The sequence below is a fragment of the Ambystoma mexicanum genome, chromosome 4p, assembly GCF_040938575.1.
Source record: "Ambystoma mexicanum isolate Mex_15411 chromosome 4p, UKY_AmexF1_1, whole genome shotgun sequence".
Taxonomy (NCBI): domain Eukaryota; kingdom Metazoa; phylum Chordata; class Amphibia; order Caudata; family Ambystomatidae; genus Ambystoma; species Ambystoma mexicanum.
The window spans coordinates 694,178,846-694,201,730 of record NC_090927.1 but is presented as its reverse complement, the minus strand read 5'-3'; the positions used below and the strand labels follow the sequence as shown (position 1 = coordinate 694,201,730).

At 45.8% G+C, this 22,885-nt stretch overlaps 1 protein-coding gene across 1 annotated transcript in view; it reads left to right on the top strand.

The window, feature by feature from the left end:
- Positions 1-346: 346 nt before the first annotated feature.
- LOC138453424 (CD109 antigen-like) overlaps positions 347-22,885 on the top strand; it is a 349,776-nt gene continuing 327,237 nt past the window's right edge. Inside the window, exons 1-2 of the mRNA XM_069606257.1 lie at positions 347-512; positions 21,932-22,098. Coding sequence (XP_069462358.1) covers positions 439-512; positions 21,932-22,098 — 241 coding nt within the window. The 5' untranslated portion in view covers positions 347-438. The remainder of the gene's footprint in view (positions 513-21,931; positions 22,099-22,885) is intronic.

The window sequence follows — 22,885 nt, the reverse complement described above, 5'->3', positions numbered from 1 at the left end:
CGTGCTTCAGCCCCGCCCAACAGCCCCAGCTCACATTTCGCAGGGGGTTTGAAGGGTGGGCGCCAGTGTGGGATGATTCCCACGTGCAAAGTTCAGTGGGTTCGCTTTGAGAAGAGCATTGTAGCATTCAGTGACCCTGCGAAAGAACCGGAAACTTTGGACTGCAACTTTTCCAGCTCCCCAGGTGTCCTTCGTGTGGTAACCCACAGTGATTAAGTTCGCGCGCTCGCCTCGGGCACGGGGAGCCATTGTTGGCAATCTACGGAGTTGCCCAATTGCGGCAGTTCCCAGATATTCTCACCGCTCTCTGCGAGTGCGAGGTGGGGTCACTTACGTCAGGCCCCCTGAGGGCAGGGCTCTTACTATGAAAGATATAAGCGAGAGGGCGCCTCGGAAGCACCATTTCACTTCATCGCCGCATCCTCCGATTGTAACGAGATGTCTTCGCCGTGTGCGGCCATAGGGAGTCCGTGCCTCCTCTACGTCCTCCTCTTCCCCATTTGCGCTGCGAGGTAAGCTCGGGGGTTAGCGTTGTACTTGTGGCGACTGACTGACACGAAGGGTCAACATTAAGCAGGCTCCCGGGTCCACGTTCATAGCACCGGTGCCCCGTAACAGCGCTGTGAATGCTGACGTTCTTTGTAGAAAACACGGGGTGCTGCAGCTGCAAAGCCCAAGGGGGGCGTACTCTGTGCCAGACAGAGTAGTGTTTGCAATACTATTACAGTCATCCCAATCTAAACTGCATTTACCTTACATCACGCAGGAGTGTTTTAAAAGAACTCTCGCGCAATCCTTCGACTGTTTATATGACCTTTTAGCGTTTGGTGGCCAACTTTACAAAATGGTTTTGCCGGACACTTTGGACTTGGTAGCATGTCAGAAGCGGTCTGCAGTGCGTGTGGTTCCGCACGGTGTCATTATACACGCAGGACGTTCATGTGTAAGAGCTCTAAACCTATATGCAAGCGTCCCACTGTGCACACACATTGACACCAACATAAGTGACTCCACAGAAAGGGCACTGCAAGAAGCACCATGCGTCTTTGATACGCAGGTGCAGTATGGAAAGTGGCTTTGGAATAAGTTACCACGAGTGCGCTGATTGGCAAATAACTTGGTGGCGTGAAACAATGAAGGGCACTGCGTTGCTCCCTGAATCTGCACTGCATAAATAAACTTTGCACTGTTCCACCATGAATTGGGGGTTTTTGTTGGCAGTGCAAAGTCACGTTTCACCAGTGAAAAGTCACTTTGCACCGTGCAAATAATTCCATGAATCAGGCCCATAGTCATTAAACCAAGAGTCAGGATTTGTTTTACAAGAGCTTATACTAACACAATAATGTAATAGCATAAGCTTTAAACATGAATGACTTACAGGGACTCCAGATAAGACACAGTGAGATAACATTATTTGCCTAGGATCGCACACTTTGGTTAGGGGGTAAAAACAGGATGTGGGCAATCTAATCAGTTGACCACATATCTTTATACATATTTATTACGTGGAAAAACAAGGGGTCCACAACAAGCTACCTGCTGATGTCACACTTTAGGTTGGAAATTCAAACTCACATTTGGTGAATGTGAAATGTCATCTTTTGTGAAACAAATAGCAAAAGATGAAAAACGGGTCGGGGTTATAAACATATATTACATTTTATTCCATAACACATACAAATTGGACACCATTGGTCCCCTTTCTAAAAAACGCATATGACAACATATAACACAATATAGCAAAGAACAGAAGCTGGTTCAATAGCACGAATGTGCTTATTCACGTATTTATATCTCAGTAATGCACATCGAAAATCAAGTGATGTTAGTAATCAATGGGTGACTTCAAACAATATCGAATATGATTCATTTCAAACAAAGTCACATTGGGTGAATGTGAAATGTTATCTTTTGTGAAACAAATAGCAAAAGATGAAAAACGGGTCGGGGTTATAAACATATATTACATTTTATTCCATAACACATAATAAAAATTGGACACCATTTGTCCCCTTTCTAAAAAAAAACACATATGACAACATATAACACAATATAGCAAAGAACAGAAGCTGGTTCTATAGCACAAAACTGCTTATTCACGTATTTATATCTCAGTAATGCATATCAAAAATCAAGTGATGTTAGTAATCAATGGGTGACTTCAAACAATATCGAATATGATTAATTTCAAGGAAAGTCCCCAAAAGATGACATTTCGCATTCACCCAATGTGAGTTTGAATTTCCAACCTAAAGTGTGACATCAGTAGGTAGCTTGATATTGACCCCTTGTTTTTCCACTGTTTGGTAGTTCTCCCCCAGCGAACCCCTAACAAAAAAGAGGACAAACCCTGCTCTAAAAGCATTTTCCTACATATTTATCAAGGCTGTGTTGAAAGAAATGCCTTGAAAGTAATGCACACAACATAATAGACTTGCATGTCACAATAAACTAAACGTACACTTTACGTGGTCATAGAAACAGCTTGAGCTAAAAGAGTAGGACTTTTGTTTTAATTTTCCCATCCTGCATGGCACCACGCAAAGTAATGCGAGACTAAACAACTTCCCTTGAGTTTTAAAATCAGTCTTATTTCACCCAGCTTCCTTCCCATTTCTCATCAGCTCCATTCACATTTCCTCAAGGCCAAAGACCCTCCTCATGGTCCCCCTTCCTCTCATCAGTGCCTGATTACTCCCATTGTAATGCTGTGTACAGAAAGCAACATGCTAAGGTGCTGCGTGTACCCCACTGAGGGCCATTCTGCTGCCTGGTATCACAGGGAAGTGTGAGCTCAGAGCTGGAAAGGCTTTTATCAGGCCAGGGTGAAGCAAATTCTGGACTTTTGGCATTGCCCCAGAGGGTGTGTGCACAGCACAGGGTAAAGCCCATCAGTATGGGTAAGTCAGGCTAAATACGACACGGTTGGCCACCCTACTATTATGTGTAGACCATGGGTGCACAACATACGGCCCACGGGCCAGTTGCGGCGTACCATGCCGTTTTTTTCCGGCCCGCCAGCAACAAAGACTTTCCTAATGGAGGGCAGCCCGCAAGCAGCATCGGCCGCCCTCCATTAGGAAAGTCTTTGTTGTCTTCCGGGCCGGACAAAACACTGGCCCTCATTAGTTCAGGGCACACGAACCACGCAGCTCCTACGAGCCACGTAGTGCGTATGTGCTGCACCAATGGAGTGCCAGCACTACGGCTGGCGTGGACAGTAAGGCTTGATGCTGGAAGGCATTTCAGCCTTGTCACGCCCACGCCAGCCGTAGTGCCAGAAGCCTCGCCAGCGTTCCAGCACGTCTGGTAAGTACATGGTGAGGGGGGCTGTATGTTTGTGTGTGTGTCTGTCTCGGGTCGTCCTGACTCTGTTTTCTGTTTTGTATGTATGGTGAGATGCAGGGGTGGGGGGGTGTCGGGTGTGTATGGGTGTTTGTATTTGTATGTCTGCAGTGTATGTTGAGATGCAAGGGTGGGGGGTGTGTCGGGTCTGCTTGAATGTGTTTGTGTGCAAGTGCAGTGTGTGTTGAGATGCGGGGGGTGGGGTGTCGGGTCTGCCTGAATGTGTTTATGTGCAAGCGCAGTGTGTTGAGATGCGGAGGGGGGGGTGTGTGTCGGGTCTGTCTGAATGTGTTTGTGTGCAAGTGCAGTGTGTGTTGAGATGCGGAGGGGGCGTGTGTGTCGGGTCTGCCTGTATGTGTTTGTGTGCAAGTGCAGTGTGTGTTGAGATGCGGAGGGGGGGTGTGTGTCGGGTCTGCCTGAATGTGTTTGTGTGCAAGTGCAGTGTGTGTTGAGATACGGAGGGGGTGTGTGTGTTGGGTCTGCCTGAATGTGTTTGTGTGCAAGTTCAGTGTATGTTGAGATGCGGGGGTGGGGTGTGTGTTGGGTCTGCCTGAATGTGTTTGTGTGCAAGTTCAGTGTATGTTGAGATGCTGGGGTGGGGTGTGTGTCGGATCTGCCTGAATGTGTTTATGTGCAAGTGCAGTGTATGTTGAGATGCTGGGGGGAGGGGGTGTCGGGTCTGCCTGAATGTGTGTTGTTGTGTGAAAGTGCATGTTGAGATGCGGGTGTGGGGTGTGTGTCGAGTCTGCCTGAATGTTTGTTATTGTGTGCAAGTTCAGTTTATTTTGAGATGCGGGGGTGGGATGAGTGTCAGGTCTGCCTGAATGTGTTTGTGTGCAAGTGCAGTGTATGTTGAGATGCTGGGGGGTTGGGAGTATCAGGTCTGCCTGAATGTTTGTTGTTGTGTGCACGTTCAGTGTATGTTGAGATGCGGGGGTGGGGGGTCCGCGTCTGTATGCGTGCATGCTTGTGAGTTTGTTTGGTGAGTTGGGGGGTGGGGGGTTCAGGTCTGTATGGATGCATGGTGTATGCTTGTGGGTTTGTGTGCTGAGTTGGGGGGCTCGAGTTTGTATGGGTGCATGGTGTATGCTTGTGAGTTTGTGTGCTGAGTTGGGGGTGGGGGGTTTGGGTCTGTATGGGTGCATGGTGTATGCTTGTGAGTTTGTGTGCTGAGTTGGGGGTGGGGGTTCGGGTCTGTATGGGTGCATGGTGTATGCTTGTGGGTTTGTGTGCTGAGTTGGGGGTGGGGGTTCGGGTCTGTATGGGTGCATGGTGTATGCTTGTGGGTTTGTGGGCTGAGTTGGGGGTGGGGGTTCAGGTCTGTATGGGTGCATGGTGTATGCTTGTGAGTTTGTGTGCTGAGTTGGGGGTGGGGGGTTCGGGTCTGTATGGGTGCATGGTGTATGCTTGTGGGTTTGAGTGCTGAGTTGGATGTGGGGGGTTCGGGCCTGTATGGGTGCATGGTGTATGCTTGTGAGTTTGTGTGCTGAGTTGGGGGTGGGGGTTCGGGTCTGTATGGGTGCATTGTGTATGCTTGTGAGTTTGTGCTGAGTTGGGGGTGAGGGGTTCGGGTCTGTATGGGTGCATGGTGTATGCTTGTGAGTTTGTGTGCTGAGTTGGGGGTGGGGGGGTTCGGGTCTGTATGGGTGCATGGTGTATGTTTGTGGGTTTGTGTGCTGAGTTGGGGGTGGGGGTTCGGGTCTGTATGGGTGCATGGTGTATACTTGTTAGTTTGTATGCAGGGGTAGGGGGTTGGGGTCTGTATGAGTATGTATGCATGGTGGATGCTTGGTGGAATGTGGCATAGTGTTTGGTTGGGGGTGGGGGCCATGGGGCATAGTGTTTGGTTGGGGAGTGGGGGCCATGGGGAATAGTGTTTGCTTGAGGGGTGGGTTTCTTGGGGCATAGTGTTTGCTTGAGGGGTGGGTGTCTTGGGCATAGTGTTTGCATGAGGGGTGGGTGTCTTGGGGCATAGTATTTGCATGAGGGGTGGGTGTCTTGGGGCAAAGTGTTTGCATGAGGGGTGGGTGTCATGGGGCATAGTGTTTGGTTGAGGGGTGGGGGCCATGGAGCATAGTGTTTGCTTGAGGGTGGGTGTCTTGGGGCATAGTGTTTGCATGAGGGGTGGGTGTCTTGGGGCATAGTGTTTGCTTGAGGGGTGGGTGTCTTGGGGCATAGTGTTTGCAAGAGGGGTGGGTGTCTTGGGGCATAGTATTTGCATGAGGGGTGGGTGTCTTGAGGCATAGTATTTGCATGAGGGGTGGGTGTCTTGGGGCATAGTGTTTGCATGAGTGGTGGGTGTCATGGGGCATAGTGTTTTGTTGAGGGGTGGGGGCCATGGAGCATAGTGTTTGCTTGAGGGTGGGTGTCTTGGGGCATAGTGTTTGCATGAGGGGTGGGTGTCTGGAGGCATACTGTTTGCATGAGGGGTGGGTGTCATGGGGCATAGTGTTTGGTTGAGGAGCTGGTGTCTTGGGGCATAGTGTTTGGTTGAGGGGTGGGGGCAATGGAGCATAGTGTTTGCTTGAGGGTGGGTGTCTTGGGGCATAGTGTTTGCTTGAGGGGTGGGTGTCTTGGGGCATAGTGTTTGCATGAGGGGTGGGTGTCTTGGGGCATAGTATTTGCAGGAGGGGGGGTGTCTTGGGGCATAGTGTTTGCATGAGGGTTGGGTGTCATGAGACATAGTGTTTGGTCGAGGGGTGGGTGTCTTGGGGCATAGTGTTTGCTTGAGGTGTGGGTTTGCTTGAAGGGTGGGTGTCTTGGGCATAGTGTTTGTTTGAGGGGTGGGTGTCTTGGGGCATAGTGTTTGTTTGAGGGGCACCAAGAGTGAACCCAAAAATAAAGCTAAAACAGGCACAGTTAGGAGATGTACATCCTTTGATTTTTGTGGAAACCGGACTCAACGAAGGCCATATTCCTCTTGGGCAATCCAAACAGCAAAGTATAGCAGTCCAAAATAATGGAATGTCCAATCAAGTGTCAATAAAATATATATAATTTAATTAAACATACGATATGCAATAATGAAATGGAAATAAATAACAATGGAAAATGTGGAGTACAAAATATAAGTTTGAAGTACAAATAAAAATCATTACACCTCAAAATCATATTCTTTTTCCATGTGTTTAATAAAAATTGGGTGTTGAAAAAGCCTCCTGCCACGCCATGCCCCACCACGCCTACCGCCCCACCCACATTTACTTTTCGGCCCACTATAGCCATCATGTAAGGTACTTTCGGCCCTCTGTCAAAATCAGTTGTGCACCCCTGGTGTAGACTGTAGAGCATTGGTGGAAGTGTGTGAAAAGTGACTACCTTCCCTGTTAGCCAACCCCCAATCTCCTTAAATGCCATTACCTTGCCCCCTCCCACATGCAATACAAACTCCATACGTGGGTTCCACCTTTCCTCCATTGCACCCCCACTACTGTGTAAAGGCTGAAATAATTACAATGAAAGAAAATACAAAATGCATTTTAAACAATTACATCACCTGTATTCATTGTCCTCCACAGCATGCAATTTTATGCACCCTCCCTTTCTAATCACCCACCATTTGCACCTCTAAAGAGACATGCTAAAGATTAAAGCCACCCCTCCCACCTACCTGTTAACTGCAGACACAGCTGTGCCAACAGTATTTTCACGTTAATTTGCTTAAATGCAAAAGAAAAAATCTGATTACTGCGCTTTCAGTATCTCTCAAGTGTAACAAACTTGCAAAAAGCAGTGGCAACTTTAAACTGCAGATTTGAAAAATGAAATGTAGAGTATTATTGTTAAAAAGAAGGTGTGTTAGAAGTACCCAAAGGCATGTTGGTGGGTGTTTTCTCGGTTGCAAATGCGATCTGACGCAAAATAGAGCAATGTAGAGCCAAACGACCAGATCGCTTCCTGTGGATTGCGTTTTATTTCCTTTGAAATAATAGACGAGCACAACTAAAGGCCCACCAGAATGCAGAGAACAATTCAGGGCGCACAAGACGGGGTGCTGGGTAACGTAGATTTCTGGGGACTGGCATATTAAGGACAATAAGGGCCTTGGGTGCCCGGTGTATTCTTGGGACAGTAACAAGGCAGTATGGATGTTTCCAAGAAAAATGTGTATGTGTCCATTGCACTCCTACTCTTAATATTGTTATGGCTGTGTAAAGATATGCAATTCAATAAGTATGGATGTTTACAGCAGGGGGCATGGAACCAGGTATGTTGCGGGCGGGAGCCTCGAAAACTCACATGCAGCTGGAGGGGGACAAACCCCCTGGTGCATTTATTTTATTGTTAGTTTTGCTAGAAGCCGAAGCTATTACATTAGAGTACAGCTGGGGAGAAATGCCATATGAGGAGGGACACACAGCGTGTGGGTGTTGTTTGGTCATTTACTCAACCATTGACTGTCCCTGGCCGTACTAATCCGTAGGGCCTTTCCCATGCACTTCGTGCCCATCCCCGCCCAAAAGACATAACTCTTTGAGATAGGTTTTTCAAGCCTTACCATCAAACATTGTGCTCAAAGTGCCTGCCAGTGTTTTTTCAAAGCATTCCTCTGAGAGTGAATGACTTCATTGCAGTTGTAAACCCTGTAGTATTATGACAAATACATGTTAGCCAGATTTAGAACACAAACTAATCAGCAGAAATTTCTGTTCAAATCATTTTATTTCATAAAATAGTGCAGTCCAGATCTAGTAAAGAGATCATATGTTCAGGCAAAAGAGAACTCCACACACCCAAGTGCCAAATGTGCCTGGAGGAAGGTTAGGTGAGTCTTTCTGGTCTTCGGGACATGTCTTGTCGCTGCGTGTGAGTGCGCCGCTGCTTTCCCAGCGCCAGTGCTTTAAGTGTGGTAAGAAATTGAGGGGGGGCCCTCGTTTGGGGGTGTGGCTTCCATTGTGGGCGTGGCCTAAAAGTGCACAAATCATAGTAAGGTGCGCAAACAAATATATAAATGTATTTGAGCATTTATATATTTGTTTGCGTACTACTATGGTTTGTGATTTTTCAAGCCTTCTTTTATATACAAAGCAATGTTACATATTTATATGTTTATAAAAGGTGGCTTGTAAGTGCACAAACCATAGTAAGTTACGCACACTTGTGTGCTTACCTTACTATGGTTTGTGCACTTTTCAAGCTGCCTTTTATAAACATAGACATTTGTAACATATGTCTATGTTTATAAAAGACGGCTTGAAACGTACAAGCCATCTTTTATAAAGCGTTGAGGACGGACAAAACCCAAGGTGGCTTTGTCCATCGACAAAGCTTTATAAAAGATGCCTTGAATTGTGTACGATTCAAGCCGTCTGTTATAAACATAGAAATATTTCGACGTTTCTAAAAGATGGCTTAAACCTACACAATTGAAGGCATCTTTTATAAAGATTTGCCAAAGGAGAAAGGCGCCTCGGGCTCAGTGATCTCTGCTCAGAGCACATAGATCACAGAGCCAGAGGCGTCTTTCACCCTCTGCGAACCCGCGGGCTCTGTGATCTAATCTGCATATTAGATCATGGAGCCCGAGGGTTCACTGAGGGTCAGTGACCTGGCGAGGGAAAACTAAGGGACTCTAGCTTCCTCTGATGGCCCCTCAGATGTGGGGTCATCAGGGAAGTTACAGCGACTGACAGCCAGCCAGCCTCAGCGATGCTGTGGCTGGCTGGCACTTCTGTTCACTTGCCTGATGTTAAAGTGGCAGGCGCATCTCCCGTCGCGGCTGTGGCCGTGGTGGGATAATGCGTCCTGCCATGGCGTGGTGACACCGGGGGGCCCCGGCAGTGCCCCGGCTCAGCCCCACAGGCCCCGACCCACTTAAAGCACTGCCCAGCGCTACTCTAAATTCTTTAATACACAGTTATGAAAGCTCCCAATGGTATGTATTTTGCTATCCTCTGAAGCCTGAAAAGTAGATCCACACAGGCTTGACATGCGGCCAACTTTGCACCAGACCTGCAGATGAACTCGCCTGCTGTTAAATCTCAGTTACCAGTTTATAGGTATCCACTACAGAGTGTAATTTGCTTTCTGAGTTTGAGAACATTCGACATTTAATTGCTCATTTTACTATAGCCGGTGAGATAGCTAGAGCTGACAAGATAGCTCAGTGGGCTGAGCGCTTGCTGCTGCGATGTGTGTGTGATATGCAGGTTACAGGTTCGAATCTCGGCAAGGCCAACTCAGCCATTCATCCTTCTGAGGCTGATAAAGGAGTACCAACACAGGTTGGGTGATATTGTATGTATATTTGTTCTATATAAAGTGCTTAACATAAGTGCTGTATAACACATCATTATCATGTGGTCTTGGACGTCTGCTTGCATTCACAGTAATTGGGTAATATGGATCTATACGGACTGATATTAACGTATGTATTATTGTAAACATATTTTAGTAGTGTACTAGGAGAATGCGATGTGATGCCACTTCCTGTTTTTTCTAGGGCTTAAAGGTCATGTTCTATCGCTTTCCGTGATGCCACTCGGGGTGGTGTCAAATGACTACTTGCTGTGATGTCATCAGAGGTGAATGGTCATGTGATGTCACTTCCACTACCCCTGGCATTTTGGTGAAATGACGCCCGTCTTTATGCCGTTAAACATCGCTTTATTTGTCTGCATTTGTTTTGCTGGGCTGTAAATCAAATAGAATGCGGGTGGATGGGCAACAGAACCACAGGCGTGCCTTGGCTGGATGAAGGGAAACTGATATGCCAAGTTTGGGTTGGTGGAACCATGAGAATGCTGCAAGTGAGGGATACCATGCTAGTGCCAGGTATGCCATCGATGTGAAGCTTCAGAGGGGGATATATTAGTTTGCGCCACCTCTCCTATGCATGCACCTTTCCCAGTGTCAAATAGTGTTCTTCCCTTTCACCCGCTTGCATTATTGCCTGTGGTCCATAGTCTCAGCACGTCGGAACATGACTTTGATGGGAAAACGTATTTGATTTAGTAGTCTATGTCAATTTCCCATAGGAATACATTTCTTTATATTGATGAGAAATCAAATTGCAATATGTTCATCTTGTTTTGTACTAAAACCTTTCAAAATGAAACTAGACACGTTTCGCTCAGTTCTTTGCACTTTTCTAAAAGCAAGATTCCAATTTCAATTAATGTTCATGTGGAGTAAGGTTCTGAATAGGAGATAAATAAAGGATCTTTTTGAAACCGCTCTTGTTCAAGTCTTGAGATAGTTCAGCTAAGGGTCTTCGTGTATGAGGGCTTCCTTCTGGCTCGCTGCTCTAACGGCCACCGTAGGAGGCAGGAAACCGTTATGTTGTGAGTGGAGGACTACATTGCAGGCGTGTTGTGGTTAGGAGGGAGGAAGACCATTGGGTATCTTGTGGGAGATCCGCAGCATGGTACGTGTAATGTGGGTGGGCAGCGGTCGATGCCAGGTATGCTATAGTTTGCAGACTGGCTGTAGTGTGAGTGGGAGGTAAGATGGTGACTGTGTTGCAGGTGTGAGACTGGACACCAGAGTTGTTGTGTGGGTTGAACACAGACGGCATGGCGGTTGATATCCAGACACTGCTGCACCACTGTGTGGGAATTCTGATGCATCACGATTATCGGAAGGGACGCATGAGAGGGACCACAGTAAACCCACACTTCTGTAACTCTGCCACCTGACTACACCTCGCTTCGTGCACGCCTGCACCACTTGGCATTGTACACCCAGTCCATGAGTCTGTGCCGTCTCCAAGCCAACATCCCCTCTCGTAATGTTCCCTGTCCTACCCATACCATGCCCCCCCCCCACTTGATTGTGAGTCCTGTCCAGCTGCCTCCAAATCTTTGGCTGGGCCTGGCCTGCCTTCCTCCACCTGTTTCCCATGATTTTTGTGTCATGCCCGCACTCTGATTGGCCCTTGTGTGTCCCCACCAAGATATATATAAGAATACTTCCTATAATCCCCAAGCAGCTGGAAGAAAGATCTACCTAAAAAGGATGCAATCTCTACTCTTGCACACTGCAATCTGATTGAAAAGTACTGCTGGAGCCTGGCTGTCCCAATCCTCACTCCCAGCTCAGTGGGAGGCACACCAGAGCCCCCTGCCGTTGACTCCGTGGCTGCCGTCTAGTTGCTCACCTCGGTACTCTGGCTCTCATTGGAACAGCACCGGGAGCCACTTCAATAACTTACCTCGTGTTCTGGACCCTGCGTCTCCTACAATGGACCGTCAGGAGAAAGTGTCCAACCTAGGCATCATCTTAAAAGGTTCTGAAGTGCTCGGCCTCCACCTGCACAATGTACTCCACAGAGGCTGCAATCTTGACTATAGGAGAAGTCGCAGGCATCAATCCCTAACACCGGGTTCATCTTTTCTGCTTAACTTGGCTGTTCAATGTCCTTGCACTGTCTTTCTATACATTTGTTTACACATCAGTTGTATAACATTTCACTAAAGTAAAGCAGTTGAAATATCACACTCTTAATACACTACACCAAACCCAATAGATTCTGGACAGGTTAGGCTCAAACTGAAGTGTGAGTAAAATGGCACGCCAGCAATTTAAAAGGGAGGGAAAGACAAAGTTAGGCAGAAATTGAGTAACACCAACAAGTAAGTAAGCAGGGCAATCTAGAAAAAGGAACTACAGTGAGGAAGTCAGATTCAAACAGGGCCTGGCCCAAAGTCAATGGGTCAGAGTCTTTTGCTCAAGATCACACAGTTCAGGATGGTTTGCGGTTAAGTCTTTGTCAAGATTTCCGGATGAAGTTGGTCAGCAGAGAAGTTAGTTTAAAGAATGGAGAAGGACAAGCCCTCGGATTGGCAAAAGGTTTCACACACTTTCACCGCGGCTGAATGAAACGAACAACCGGATTTGAACAGTACCTTAAATGGAGAAGAAGGCTGTAGCTGAGGCAGACATTCATCAAAGGTCCTACAGGCTCAGGGTTCCTGAAGCGGCTGTCGGACTGACACGAAGTAGGAAGTCTGGAGGGTCCTGCACTGCCCAGGGTTGAAACCAGCAGCAGAGCAAAGCAACAAATAAAAGGTACGCTCCTTAAAATGCAAGTAGGGTCCGTTCCTCCTGGCTATCCAGTTCACTGTAGCTGTGTACAGAAAATTTGACCAGAGAAGGGAGCTTTGCTTGGAGCTTGGGCGAACTGGTTGGTCCCACCAGCTCAAGGGGAGAAGATTATTTACAGATCTTCCCTGTCGTTGGAGTATGAAGATTCGGACCTGCAGCAGGGCTTCCCCGGGAGGTTCAGTCATTGTAGGGGTCCTCTTCTGTCAACTCCTCTTCGGGTTCTCTCGTATCAGTGGCGACTCTGCCTTTCCAGACCCAGAGACCTGCTTTTTATGCAGTTTTCCCCCATTCGCACAGCCTGGCTGTCGATAACACAGCAGGGTGGCTTTCCCACCGGGACAGTCACCACAGGCAATCAGATCAGAGTGCAACATGGGTCTCCAAGGAGACCCTGTGCACAGAGTCCTAAACACCTCCCTCACATCCTGTCCCCCCCCAGACATACAGGTGCCTAAGGAGGGCTTCTGTGTAGGGTAAAACACGAGAAAGACTACTTTTACAAAAAGATATGGTGAATAAACCCAGTATAAAAATGTATATGGTCTAGCAGGTTTAAGTTCGAGGCTACCAAGATAGCCTAAAACAATACCAGGGTTATTTAAGATAACCGAGGTAGGAAAAATAGGGTAGTTACCACTGACACCAGCCAAGTCTTAATGAAAAGGGAGCAAAACAATGCACCAAGAGAAACAGACAAAAAGGGATATTTATTAATCCTTTCCAGACTCTATTTAAGATAGTTTGTACTGGGTCTGTGTGTTTTAAAAGAGGCTATATAAAGTCAATGGCAACTTTACATGTTTCTCGGAGATAGTAGTCAGTCCCAGTAAAATGGAGTCGGAGTTAGGAAGTCTAAAAGACAACCCTGTGTTACTGCACAGTCTATGAACACAAAAAAATGTTAAACACACACCGCAAAGCACATGTAAGAATGGGAAAAAAGGCTCATACTCTTACCAAGTGAAAAAAATAAATCCTAGAAATCCAGCAAAGCTGCTGAGGGACTCAATAGGTAGGGGAAATTAGCCATTCTGGAGAATTCTGCCTAACATGACTTGATCCTGTTCATTTACACCAGGCTTTTCCCTGTTCCAGAAACCCTATGCAATAATCTACAATTCCAAACTTTAAAACTGTTTGCTAAACATTTATTCACTTCTGCAGATGTCCCTGCCCTAAAAGGCTGTATCCTGAAAAAAAAGCTACTGACCTGTAGCATACTGCATTTCTATCTCTGCTACAGCTCTGTAAATAGTACATTGTGACACATTTTTGACATCCCCGTTGTTTTGTATGCTACCTGGTAACTTATTTCCACTTTGTTCTCTCTTGAGTATAGCCTTTTATGTGCTGCTTTGTCTATCCCCAGGAGAGTCAGGCCTATAGAGAGAAGCTCTGCCACTAGGATGTGGATTATTATTCCCGATCCCTCCACAGAGGGGCTACATTTGTAGTGAAAATTGCACGAACATGTGCACTGCATTCCCCTATGTGCAATTTTCATTATTTGTACTACAAAGTGCAATAAAGTAACGCGAATCCGAGTGGACTCCAGTTTACGTTCATTGATTGTACTTTGTAGTGCTAAGAAGTATACATGTCTCTCATCATGCACACGTAGTGGAGGGCATCACTGGGTTCCTATGGAATTCCCCAGCGTTTAGCAGGCGATGAATGCTGGGGATGCCACTGGAATCCAATGCTTTCTGCTTGCATCAAAATCAGATGCTGGTCGACGAGCATTTGTTTCTGACAGGTGCAGTGGATGGGGGACGAAGACCTACATGTTGGTCTGTGCTCCTGCTCTGCCTGTGAAAAACATTAAGATCGCCCGGAGTGGTAACTAATGCATACAATCATGCCTAAACGGTCTACAAATGCTTTTTCATACATTAGTTACCACTCCAGTGATTTAATAATTGCCCTAATAGGGTTTGGGATAATCCTTTGTACAGTCGATCTGGCTTTGCCTGACTGTGTTGGTCTGACAGTGTAAGGCCTGGCCGGTGCAGTGGCCCATCCGGAATTCTTGAAATATAAAAAGTGGGCATCATTTGCAGCGACCCCTGCCATTCAGTAATTTATATTCTAATACACCTCTGTGTTACCCTCTGCTTGGGTCAAATACATGAGGGAGAGGACCTTTATCTCAGAATATCTCAAAGTGGCATACCCTCCCCTAGGGCTTACTTTTTCAAAACTTCATCAAAAAACACCCTCTGCTCGTTGACAAGTTACTCTAGGAGGGCACGCTGGACTGTAGTTTGACTGTGCTTAATACATGTAATCCTCTAGACCTCCAGTATAGCTGTCCTTTCCAGATCACAGCTTTCTGTCTTGGGCAGTTGAACTCTGTCTACCTACTGACTCTGTCCTTCATTTATCTCACTGCCTTAGCTCGCCTTGACAAGATGTTGCCAAACCAGACAACCCCCAAGGAAAGCACACAACACATTTAATTTGTAAAGGAGTTTTGTTGTAAATGTTGAAGGCCAACAATAAATCACATGCATAGCTTGAGGCGCACTGAAACCTATTCAAAGATGCTAAACCTGGTGATAGCAGCTAAGCCCCCATGGGATCTTCCAAGAGGGGTCTAGCACTCATCCATGAAGGAAACGCACTATGCCAGGCCGCAACCATTTCCTCACCAATTACCAGCACTCCTGCAAGCAGATCCCTCTTTCTCTTGTTATAGTCTCCTATAAATCTCTACCTTACTTAAAGCTGTGCTTGTCGTGTGTCCAGGAAGGAATAGATTTACACAATTGCAGGTGCACTGGCATCGGGAGATATATTTATAAGGGGAATGGATCATAGAATGCTAGAATGGCAGGGCTGTGCATGGCACTAGGGGATGTCTGCTCTATCCCCTGCTGTGTTGCAGGAACATTGTCTAAACTGTGCTGCATGCAGTCACTGCTTCATCAGGATAAATTACTGATGCTTGAGATCCCCCTGACTCCATACATGGGAGACTTTTCAAGGAGATACAATTTCAGATGTTTAAGATATTTTTCTTAATTCTAAGTACAATCTTGGCAGTATTGGCGTTACCGTGCAGGTGATTGCCGATTACGTTCTTGTGCTAATTGCAGAGTGCCAACTGAATACTTGCAGGTTGGAGTGTTCAAATGGGACAGAGTCCATCTTTTCAGTAAGGCCCTCTTTGAAGGGACTCCTGGATTTAAGTTGAGTAAACTCTACTCATAGTTCGCTAGGTCATGAGTTCCACATTTCCAGACTCTCCACTTCCAATCGCCTTTTCCCGCATTTCGTCATTCTGCATGACGTGGGGTAAGGTTGTCTGTTGTGCTTGAAATAAGCATGCATAAAGGGATGTGTTCGGCTAGGCGTGGGGAGATTTACCTAGGTACTGTGTAAAACGCTGCTCATCTGGTGGATGCAGATGTCTTTAAATCGATTCTGAACTGAATTCGAAGACAATGCACGCTTTTTAAGGCCTCACTGGTGTAACGGGTTATTGAGAAGCCACCCTCAACACAGGGAGTTCCTTCGTTCCCCACTCAAGTGGTTATTCAACAAACTGTTAAACAGATTCTTTTTTAGCCCTGCCCCTTGGATCACGCTCACCTGAGCTAACAATGAGCCAAGAACCAGGATAGTGTACGGGAAATATATTAGTATTTATTTAAATTAACAGTAATAGAAATGAGCATGAAAATATTGAAAACTCACTTTATCCGTGAGACAATGCAATCAACTTCTTTCAGCACAAATAAACCACAAAAGTGAGTTAAAAAGAACACTATCACAATTGTAGAGTTTCTGCCAATTTCACTTCACAAAATAATTACACTGATCAATAATATAATTTCACCCAAACCTTTGGTTTAAAACAAACACAGGGTGATTTATCGCTTTGTTTTTCAGACCCCCACCACCCCCTTGCTTTGGTCTATGTTGGGAAGACAGACAGAAAAATAGGAATGCTGTGTTGGGGAAGCTGGATACAAAGTTTGGACTGATTTAAGAACAAAGAAACCCCTATTCCTTAAAGAAGTGGGGGTCAGCTGGACAACAAGGATAACCCAACTAAATGATAGGCTATAGTTTTCAGCGCACACTTGGAAGTGAGCGATGTTAATTTCGAATTTTAACAAAATTCCCGCACCTAGTGTTCTGCCAAATGGGAAATTAATTAAATTAATATATTTGGTTACAAAGGCTAAGGATCTACACAGTTTAGCCCCCCCACCATCCACTATAAAGGGAAATGATTCAAGGCAAGCAGACTACCCCCCCAACCTTTTGGTTTTCCAGGGTTTACTTCTACTTATAGCAAGCCTCTGTTTAAGGTTCAAGAAAGCCAGTTGCATCTCAGGACACTCTGGAAAGATAAGGCAGGGGTGTGGTCACTCCACTCTCAAAGATGGCCTCCCGCTCTCCACCACAGGACCCAGTCAGCTTTGAGGCCTTCCTAGAAATAGACAGCTCCGCCCAGATTTACTCTCAACAATATCTTCTGGTGTCTCCTTACAGCTGTCAGGTGGTAAGTTTCAGCAGCCTTCCTGACAGTCTGTCTCTTCTCTCTGTCCTCCTGTCTTTCTCCTTTTTCTGTCTGACCGGTTTTTGTGTGTCCTGTACTAGTGCAGTCCTCTTTATGTAGCAGCAATGACATCACCAATTTTACAATCTTGGGGAAGTACCCTGCAATAATCCCTGCCACTAGAATTGGACAGTTACACTTCTCTCTCCTTGAAACCTAGCCTCCAAGTCAGGATTGGTTTAGGGGACTGGAGCAACATATGGCAATTCCTATTTGTAATCGCCACTTTAGTTTTCACAACTTCATAATTTTACAAGCAACTGTCAGACTAAACATATCTTCTGATTCCGCTAATCATGGAGAATTAGATAAGCTGACCACCAAATCCGTACGATGTAGCATGGCCATGTGGCACATTTCTGCTGTTTCCATAAAAACCACAACGGTTATGAATATGTAAGTTAGTAAGCATTTCCCTAATTTCATTTTCCGCCCTCTCACCAACTCTCACATCTGGAACATGTTCAGATCAGCCAGAAACCTACTCTAACTGGCCATTACAATTCCCAGAGTCACAGGTAGATGCATTTTATATCCCCAGAATTGCCTGAAAATTACATATAAAATGGTACATAGATGAAATCCATCTGCCTTATGGTGGCTGAGAAAAAGGCCTAAGTTATGATGGTCTTTTTAAATTAATTGTACATCTGTATGTTCAGCAAATGGGAGACCTGCTTCATCCAGTACAGCCATCTGTCTCCCTGGGCCAGCCTGTGACCAAAGGTTTTTTATGAGTCTCTCTGAAGTTGGTAGTTTGCTCTTTGAAGTTGCAGCCCCCAGTCCTCACACCTTTTAGTCATGCTCCAGCCAGGGGGAACTTGTCCTGCAGTAACTGCCTTCAGAGTCAGTAAGTCTGGGGAACACTGGGCTTTCGACAGCTGCAGTAGGTCATTTGTATTGCGGGTGATCATTAGATTGGAGATGTGACATCCAGTCTGGAAGTGGGGGTTTTCCTTTGTGAAGTCTTGCCCTTAGCCAGAAACAGGGTCTGCCTTAGACTGACATTTTCCATGAAGCAAAGCGGCTCTTCAAATGTCACTGGAGGTTTGTAGGTGAAACATATTCTACATTGCTTTTGTCAACCCACACATTATGTTTTGTTTTCCTGCATTTCTTCTGTGAGCAGTGATATTTTTTCCACTTGCTTTTTAAAGCAGATTTTATTTGCACACAAATGTGCAGGCAGTTATTGTTTTCTATGTTTAAAAATCCTATTTTCCATGTGACAGGGATCTTTGATTCCTCCTTTTGTAAATTAAGATGCTGCTTGTCCATTGGAAATGACAGGTAGGCCACTTTCCACATGGCTCTTTAACTTTACTTGAAAAACAAAAACAAAATCCAGGCCGTTTTGGTTTCAGTATTTCAAATCTTGCTATTCATGGTAAAGGGACTTCTGTTCGGGGCCTTTAAATGCACCCCACACTGATATTTCCTGAGCGCGAACACCAGTTGTGCTGTCATTTTCTGGATTGCCTGGAACCAGTGTTTCTTGGGGGGGAGGGGCCAGAAATAAACTGTTGCATTAGTCCAGCTTGGCCAGAGCCTGAACCAGCTGGATTTTGTGGTCATCGCGGGTGCCAGAGTATTTGCTGAGTATTGCTTAGGATGAATCGGCATCTGCTCACCAGGGATGAACTCTTGTTGCAAGAAAGTTAGATGCTGGTCCACAGTGACCACAATGGTTTTTATTCATGGAACGCAATGCTGAGCTGAAGTTTTTTACTTGCTGCTCGGGGATCACTGGTGATGATGCCTCACCGCCTAGAAGGATTTCAGTTTTAGCAAGGTTTAGGTGGGTTCCGCTGTCATTCATCGAGGCTTGGTTTGCAGAAAGTTATGCTGCAAGATCAGGTGACAAAGGAGAGGGTCACTAGCAAAATGGATTCTGAGTTTGGTGCTGTACCATGTAGATATTGAAAGCTATTCCAAATAATCTTGAATGTTCATCAGGCAACGAGTCAAGACATTAAACAACCCTGGTGATATGGATGAGTCTTGCAGGTCTATGTAGGGTAATGCAGAAGAGTCTGAGGACCGTCGACCCTCCCTCAGTGTGAGTGAGAAATTGGTCAAGGTGAGGGGATCGAATATAGGGCCTTTCCTCTGATACTGTGTAGGATTCCTGTCTAGCCAGTAAGGTGTTATATTTCGCTGTTTGCTAGGTAAATGTCAAGTCCAATAAGAGGATGGCCACCAGAATGTTAGTGTCCACGTTTTGCATGTTGTCTTCTCTTTTAACCAGTAGTCCTGTCACTTTATTTCTGCCAACTCTGAACCCAGAAGTCGTGTAAGTTGAGATGATGCTTCTCACTAAAGTGCTATTGTTTGAAAGTTGCATCCTTCTCAGTCAGTTTCTCTTCAGCTGGGAGGGTGAAGATCGGGTGGTAATTGAATCCAATGTCATGGTCGGTGTTAATTTTTCCAAAGGGTGTTTTTACTGCTTTTCTAAGGGGTTTTGGAAGATGCCTTTGGCAAGAGACTGATTTCAGAGCTCTGTCAAAGCAGAACACAAGGGTTTGAGGAGAGCCTTGGTCAAAAGTGGTGTGCATGGTACGTCTTGTGATTTGGAAGGTACAAAGGTTTTCATGATGGATGAGATGTCTTCCAAATATAGAGTCGGAATTCTTTGAAGATGTTTCACCTTGGGGTTTGGAGTGGACGTTCGAGTCTGGTGTTGGGATTCATTCTTTGCTCTCTTCTACTTTGGCTATGAAGGAGACCATGTTGTCGGTAACGTGTTACCTGGTTTCCATCAGTGTAGACAGTTGACTCAGGTTGACCAACACATTATAGACTGAAAGAGGCATTTGGGTATATTTTCAGCCTAGTAGATGCGGTTACAGGAGAAAGTGATGCTTTTTGGTTTGTGGTGTATCTGCTTCTCCACAGATGAAGGATGTACCCTACCCAGGGTGATGTTGCTGCTTTGGCCATTGTCGTAATCGACCAGTCAAGCACCCACAGAAACCTTTTAAAACAACCTAATTTTGCGTTACATGTTAGCTTGTAGATCATATTTAATGCTTATATCCTTTACTGCAAAATCAACTGTACGACTAAGCATTTCCAGGGATTTTTCTTAAGCTCCCAGCTCTCCAGCCTCAATAACTTTGGCGCTCTGACATTGTAACAATACATGGAGAATATGGCAGGGGGTAAAACATGATTTGGGCTGAGAAAAGATTTAGTACATACTGCTTCCGGTAAAGTCTGTTCTATAAATGCATTCAGCCACTATGGCATGCACTGGTCCTTGACCCGCAGGCTGGTTCTCTTGTGAAAACCGCATAGTATCATTTTGGGTGCTTCGTAGCTGACTCTGAGGGATGGGGAACGCTAGAAGGAAAGACAAGTGCCACTCGATGCCCTGCATGGGCTATGGGATGGAGTGTAAAATGCATGTAAAGCCTGTCTTCATTCTGCCTTGGTTAAGAGCGGCATGAAATGGAAGCAGCGTTCTCTCATTCCAAACAGGACTTCCTGTTGCCCCCTCCTGGGCCTCACACTCCACCGTGGGATACACCTCCCTTAATTCTCTTCGCTAAACGTTTCCTCTAAGACACCTTTGTGACAGAGACTGAGTTCCACCTCACGCTTTCTCTGTCCGTCACACCTAGTTTATATTACCTCCTCATGGCACATCCCTATTCAGGCAGGTCCTTGGCAATGTGATTCTAGTCCATTGATCTCCTTGAAAGCAAGTCAGCTGCAGCATGGCTGGCTGTGTGTAGCAAGCTTCATTGCCAGATCATATGGCTTACAAACAAAAGCAAACACTACAATGCGCATGAATAATGAATGCAGGGAGTTTCTGGTCACAAATGTCTGCTTTAAGCTGCATCCTGGCCATTGCTTAACTTGTAGAAAAATAAGTGCCAGGGCTAAAATATTTTCGAACATGCCCATGACACGTCAGGAAGGGCAGCTCCCCACCCACTGTTTTCACCACCCATGCTTGCTCCCTATGCGGTCAACATATATGGGGTTAAAGCTGCAACACCCTCCGGCTTAGTGTGGTTGATGGATGTACTCACTATGGCAGATGTGTGATTTACAAACACCAATCAACATACACATAAAATAACATACTCGTTGTGTCTTGACATGAGACTAATATTTACGTGTGTCTTTAAACACAATCATTTCCGTTTTGCTCCGATTCTATAGGTGTTTATTATGTGAGTGCCAATTAAAATAATAAAGTTGCCAAAACACCACATCATAATCATAGTGAGTCTGAGACAATAAGTGCCAGGGCTCCGAAATAAGTGCTAGGGCTGACCTCTGGCAACCCCCTCACCCCTTTCCCCCGACTCAAATTAAGCACTGATCCTGACATGGTGTGTGCTGGCCTCATGCAGAGGGGCAGTCTTAAATCTCTGATCAGGAGGAGCGCCGGGAGCTGGACCTGCTAGTTGCTCTGGCGCCTTCAGGAAATCTCGCTTCGTGCCTTTCGCGGCTCTCCCTCACTCCCGCTCGAGGTCCCTAGAGTCAGGCAATAGAAAAGACACGTCATAAGAACCCACGGAGCTATTTTAGGTTTATATGTATAGAAAATGTGTTTATCTAATGCTGTGTGGACTACTACAAAATGGAGATGCCTTGTCCTGTGACTTACAAAGGATCTGTCCATGCATGCTTCCATTTACTTGTAGTTGTGTAAAAAAGTATGAACGTTAAGAGTACCTTGGGAGTATTAATGTTTAGTAAAATATAAAGGCAATTGAAGGAACAAGACAACACAAGCTGAAGCCAGAAAGCCAGAGGCTATAGGCCAGTGTAAAGGAATGAAGCACGTTCAACCATTTCTAATGTTAAAGAAAACTCCTATCTTATGATTTTGGGATTGTCATCAGTGATGTGGTGTTTTGGTGGGTGGATGTCAACTACATTAAGAATCTTTCTAGTGTGCTTTGCTGTCTTGTAAATAGGAGTGACCCTAATGCTCTGTGTCTTTTGCAGGCCATCCTTTTACATGACTGCTCCCACTTTTCTTCAGCCGGGCGTTAATACAACTCTCTCGGTGCACTGCTTTGCTACAAACTACTCAACTATCAACGTAACAGCAAACATTTCGGTTGCAGGCACAAGCCAGCTGCTGGTGTTCGCACACAAAATCTTCACTAATGGTGAGTAATAGTTAAACGTGAGTTCTGTGAGGAACTCTTTGAGGAGCCTAGTTTGTAGAAGGGAAACGGGTCAAGGGAATGTGTCACACACGCCAGCATGCTCCATCCCAGCTGGGAGATGCTAGTCTAGCCCTGGTTTTAACTTTGTATTCTGGGCCTTGTAGTCCTGGGTTTATAATGCGGAAACCCTGGACAACGAGTGCCAGAATGCAACCTTAAAACCAGGATTAGACTATAATCTCCCTAATGGAATGGGACATGCTAGCATGTATGTTGTGTCCAGGTCAGATTTAAATGATCGGATGTGTGGGCTTTGCCAGATTCATCGGAACATCTACTTTCTGTAATGATCCTGCTGCATTTCTTGCTGTAAATATGTTTTGCATTCGTTATTTCTAGTTCATTTTTCTGTGAATTTTTTCAGGTTCACATCAGCAATTCTCCTACTCTATTTTCCCGATTGTTTCCTCCACCTTAACACCCCACTGTGTGCTTGCGCCAGTCCAAACCCCCGCTCCAATCCCTTTATTACATCATTCTGTAGCCTTCAACTCTCAAGATGTTTTGGACTACAATTACCATCAGCGCTTGCCAGCATAGTCAGTGGAGAGGGATCATGGGAGTCAAAGTCCAAAACTACTGCACAGCTGCAGTTTGCTGACCCCAGCTTTGTCAGAATTGGTCTTTTGCTACGCCTTTGTCTGTGATGGAAAAGGCACCCCCAATTATTTTTCACCACTACCACCATCCAACCCTCATTTATTGGGAACCGCCTACCCTTCCACCC